This window comes from Telmatherina bonti (assembly GCF_933228915.1).
Source record: "Telmatherina bonti genome assembly, chromosome: 22".
Classification (NCBI taxonomy): Eukaryota; Metazoa; Chordata; class Actinopteri; order Atheriniformes; family Telmatherinidae; genus Telmatherina; species Telmatherina bonti.
In genome coordinates this window covers 6,983,212-6,988,597 of record NC_136631.1, presented here as the reverse complement: position 1 = coordinate 6,988,597, position 5,386 = coordinate 6,983,212, and the positions used below count along the sequence as shown (strand labels likewise).

At 41.2% G+C, this 5,386-nt stretch overlaps 1 protein-coding gene across 2 annotated transcripts; it reads right to left on the bottom strand.

Annotated features, from left to right (window-relative positions):
• On the bottom strand, positions 1-4,664 carry odc1 (ornithine decarboxylase 1; the record flags this gene model as incomplete). Of its 2 annotated transcripts, XM_079262276.1 has the most annotated exons (11): positions 4,550-4,664; positions 3,677-3,827; positions 3,390-3,526; positions 2,995-3,168; positions 2,697-2,869; positions 2,396-2,612; positions 2,230-2,313; positions 1,887-2,043; positions 1,676-1,791; positions 1,376-1,590; positions 1-1,277 (listed from the first exon to the last, which is right to left on the bottom strand). In XM_079262276.1, exons 3-11 carry the CDS (start codon positions 3,489-3,491, stop codon positions 1,139-1,141), a joined length of 1,377 nt encoding a protein of 458 aa, XP_079118402.1. In that variant the 5' UTR covers positions 3,492-3,526; positions 3,677-3,827; positions 4,550-4,664. The 2 variants fall into 2 exon arrangements, with proteins under 2 accessions (XP_079118402.1, XP_079118403.1); XM_079262277.1 differs by lacking the exon at positions 1-1,277 and having other exon boundaries at positions 1,372-1,590.
• Between the last annotated feature and the right edge of the window lie 722 nt (positions 4,665-5,386).

Below are 5,386 nucleotides of genomic sequence, written 5' to 3'. Positions count from 1 at the left end.
AAAAAAAAATACAAAATTTCTAAGTTTCCATAGGAAAGCAGTATGAATGTGCAATCCCGTCTCTTTCATATCCATTTTAAATGCAAAGGGAAAAAGTTTGGTTTTGTTAATGTTACGAACAGAATTTTTTCATCTTACAAGTTACAAAACACAAATAAAATAAATTTTTTTTAAAAAAAGGAGGCGGAGAAGAGGAGAGGAGCAGTTTGCTTTTTGAGTCCCTGTGTCTTAAAGTGTTAATCTTTAAGATTTGTCTGGTTTCTTTCCACTCCTGCAGCCAGATGTGCCACAAGCTTGGCAGATGTGTCTACTAAGTACACACATGTGGTAGGAAGCAACCACCATGCAGCCTTACACAGACTACACTGTATGGACATGCACTATGTGGTTCATGCAGGCAGTATTTTCAATGAGATGTAACAGTAACCAGTATTGATCAATGTTGAACCACTTTTAGATAAAAGCCTGAAAATAATACATATATTGCTTCTTAATATCTTGAGGATTAACACTGGAGAGGTTCTGTACTGAAGAGGAGATCATGAAAAAAGATAAATATTAAATAGCAGCCTTTAGAGGGATTAAATCACACCTCTGACCCCCTCCTGAGTTAATAAAGATGTGACTTTCAGATGTTAACAGGAACTTGAAGGGGTCAATTATGATCTGAAGTCCTTTGCAGGTCAGATCTCACTAATAAAAACAATCAACCCCTCCCATCCTGGGAGCCGTGTAGTCATGACAACTGTCTAAATTGGTTTAGTAAAAGTAACAGATTATAACATTCCAGTTAAACAAACTGGCTCATAGCGAATCAGTCGTCCAGTTTAGTTCATCACTTTCTCGTTTTAAAAAAGGCAAGAAGACGCAGTAACTAAAGTACCGAGTAGCCCTGTAAGCTGACGCCTAGAACCTGAGAGACAGCCAGAGTGTGATTCAGCCTCATTTCATTGAGGAATGATCCCCAGCTTCCATACAGAACATGTGCGCAACGTGTCCGTCTCATTCTCCTTTCAAGTAACTGGCCTTGAAAATGTCACGTACGTTTAGAGAGAACAAAGAAAACTTTGCTCCAATTAATACAAAAAGACAAACAAATGTGTAGGTCAGAGGAACATTGCTGCATTCAACAGCAGGTTTAGACCATGTGGGCGCGGCAGGGTTTGGTGGGCACGTCCAAGCTGGTTTCTCGGCCACAGCAGGCCGGCACTTCCAACAGGGAAGACTCCTCTGCAGGAGCTGGCAGGCCCTGGGAACAGATCTGCTGGACGTATTGCCTGAAGAGGAGAAAAATCAACACAAAGTCAGACTTTTCTAGGATAAACCTGCAAGTATTCCATATAAATGCTGTGCAGCTTGTGGGACAGCTACTCACCAAGCAGGCCGGGACATGACATAGTGGATGTCGGGTCTCTGAAAGCCGTTGAAGGTGGAGGATGCAGCCACAGTGTAGGCGCCCATGTTCTCAAACACCAGCCAGTCGCCCACCTGCAGCTCAGGAAGGTTGCACTGCTCCACAATGCGGTCAAGACCGTCGCATGTCGGGCCCCAGATGCTGCAGGTGTACACCGCTTCATCTGGCTTTGGCTTCTATAAGAAGAGGAAAAGAACGGCTCACTCTTATGTTTCTCTTTAAGAGTCTGAAAGCATGAGAAAATCTTCAGACTTCACCAACCTTATGTAGTGTCGGCAAGCAGTGAGCGTGGTCATAAAGTATGCAGTTGAAGGAGCCGTACACGCCGTCATTGACGTAGTACATAAGAGTTTTGTCACTAGTCTCCTCGTCTTCCTCTGCAGAAGAAGCAGAAATCATTTCACTGTTGAAACACATCTGATGCCAAAGAAAATAAATAAATCCTGGTGTGATTGTAATACAAGGCTTTTACCATCAGAGTCCTCATCTATGATGACCTTCTTGGCAATGATGTTGACAACCAAAGTGTAGGCAGAGGCCACGTAGAAGCGTCCCGGCTCAGCAATGATCCTAACACCGGCGTCAACAGGAAAATGCTTGTCGAGGGCTGAGTTGATCACTGCTGTGATCTGCAACAGATTTCATACAATGTAAAATAAAACACGATATTTGTCCCAGAGCAAAAATAAACATGTAAAACATCTCTTTAACAAATTTAAATCAAACTAAAGCACTAACTAACACTTGTGATGCTTTGGCCAATTTTAAACATACTGTCTTGAGATGCAGATACAAAAATTAAATATATACATTACCTCTTCAAATTTAAGTTCAACATCATCTGAGCCAGGGAAACCACCTCCGATGTCCAGCAGATCCATGTTGAAGCCCAACATCTCCTACAGGTCACAACAGAAACGTTGGCTTTATTTTAATGTATTCACAAATCAAAGCAGTAGGTAGTTTACAGCCACAACTTACCCCCATATCAAAGACGCAGCGGGCATCTGCGATGGCCTTGGTGTAGGTCTCTGCGTCGGTGCAGCCGCTGCCAACATGGAAGCTGACACCGATCACGTCCAGCCCCAGTTCCTTAGCTCGCTCCAGAAGGCCCCGGCAAGCTTTGAGTGGGGCCCCGAACTTCACACTCAGACGGCACACTGCCTTGGAGTCGTCTGTGGCGATACGCAACACCAGCCTGGACAGAAAAACACAGACGGCGTTACAGACGGACAAGAAATCAAATGCCAGAAAGAAATTGGCTAGGACACAAAAGTCTTACTTGGCGTTGTCGTGGCAACGAGCCACTTTCATGAGCTCCACCTCGCTGTCAAAAGTCATCATTTGGACCCCATGGGCAGACGCATACTTTATCTGAGAAAGTTGCTTGCAGGGGTTGGCATAGATGATTCTGCTTGGGTCCACTCCCAGAGACTGAACAAGCTGAATCTCCGTCTAGAGGGCGACAATGCAAACATTCAGCAAAATGTACACAAAGCACAGATTTAAAAAATAACAGGCAAAAGGCACTTTTTTTAAAAATAAATACTTAGAATCTATACAAATCTCCTACAACACACCTTGCTTGCACAGTCAAAGCCAGTTCCCAGGGATGCCAGAGTCATGACCACGGCTTGGCTGTCGTTGCATTTCACAGCGTAGAAAGGAGTGATGCGAGGCAAGGCCCTCATCCAGCGTAGATGCTTCTTCAGCACATCTCCCAGGTCACAGACATAGAAAGCATCTCTATCATCCTTTAATGGGAGGAGGAAAACAAAAAAAACAACAACATTTTTTTATATCTGAACTCAGTTTAGTTTAAAAAGTAAACCATAAATAGTTATAAAAAGATCTGATAACATGAAAAACTTGGCCAATGGTGTAAGATTCAAGCTGTCTTTCATGCAGCTGACAATTATTACATAAATGAAACCATCTGTGATTCACATAAACAATGCCAGCATGGGATGCTTACCGTCATGGATGACTCATTTATCTTCTGCTCAACAATATCCCGAGCAGAGAAACCCTCTTCAAGGAAAGAGAATTCAAAATCTCTGGGCATGACTGCGTTCATTGTAACAACAAGTCCTTTTTCTTTGTCACTTGAAACTAAAAAGGAGAAGGGGGCAGTCTTAGATCACATACTGCTGAATATTAAAACTATTAAATTAAAACTATAAAATTATACTGCCCATTTTAAAACAAAAGCATGAATTGATACAGATGATTGTAAAAGCATTAAAATTAAAAGACACTTACTTGGACGTGAAAGAGATGGAATTAGGAGGTTTTTTTTTACTCAGGTGCAGAGAGACCAAGGTGGTTCACCAGTAAAGTTAAACCCTTTCAGATAAGACTCAAGGCCAGGGCCCGTAGAGCAGCCAGAGAGCGATTTCCTTGAGTGAGGATTCTGCAATAAAACAATGAAAATTATTTTAAATTACCCATGCATCAATAAAAGTGACTCACTAAAAACATGCTAAGTATTTTTCATTTGTAGTTTTTTCTTTCGTAACTTTACTCCAGCTTTTGACACCGGTAGTTTAAAAAAAAAAAAAAAAAAAAGGCATGGTTACATAAGCCACGCCCACACCCAATCTCAACCAATCACAAAGAAATCCCGCCTTCCACTTCAAAAGGCGGAATGAAAATCAGCCAATCAACGACTTCACATTAGGGTTACGTCTAAATACCGGTTCCGCTTCCAGCCATGAGGCGATATAGTATTTCATTCACTTAAAAACTGTTCATTCAATTTGACAGCTGGATAAAAAAAATGATTATATGTGTGGAAAATAGCACAACAGAAACAAGGTTTTTGGGTACTGAAAACATAATGTCGCGTGTCGACGTTTCCTAGCTACTTAGCAATATGAACAAAGAAGATGGTTAGCCAGCGAGCTAATCAGTTGAGACTGTGGGGGCCACGTAGTAGAGTTTGGTAAAACCACAAAGCCTTTAACTTCAAATTAAACCAAGGTCTTGGTTTTAGTTTTTTAATCCCTTTAGTAATATCCTATTTAAAGCGGTCATCACCAAGAGGGTTTGTTAGCCAACAGCCGGTTTTCAGGCTGAAACTAGATACCACTTACAAAATGAATAGTAATAATCTGGGAAAGGAGTTTTACTTACATGAAAAAGCATTTACAAAGAGTTTGTCCATTAGACCAGAGAGCTGGGTTTTAAAAAGAAGCAGTTTCCCTGCACGACCGTCTTCAGGAAATGTCTCTTCTACGGCGGGGCTGACTGACTGTGAGACCGGCGAAGGAGCGCTGCGGTATTTATAGACCCGCCGTTACCACGACAACGCAGCCAGCTGAAACCGGCCCTCCATCCACGTAGAAACCGGTTCAAGCTTGTAACCTCATCCACATGGTGGAGCATAAAGAGGCAGGAACGTCTGAAGCACACTCATAACCCTGAAATGTGGGACTACTATGTTGTTAAGACATGACTGGTAAGCCCTACTAGTTAACTAGTTACGACACACAGTCATGAACACTCAAAGTGTGATATTTCACACTTGATTAAAATGAAAACATACATGTAAGCATAAAAAGCTGTTTTGATTTTCTATGTGGAGGCATTCAGTAAATTTTGTCAAGCTAAAAAAGTTATTACACTGTTATGATAAATATTTATAGATCAAATTATTGAACAAATACAATCATTGATGGACACAAACAAATTATTTTTGTAATTTAAGGCACACAGAATACTTGTTAATTTGGTTTGTAACATTTCCAATAAAATCCACAACCTTCAGCACTGCTTTGACTAGTTACTTGTCATTAGCATTGTTTACACACATCATCATAATTAAGATCTACCATTTACAGTGTTTTTGGATCACCTTGACCCAAATAGCATTGGGCATGAAGATAGACATTTAACCACCTTGAATTACATCCCATCTAGTTTTACTGACTTATTTTCAAATGATGCATCCCTTTGTCTGACAGATCTGCT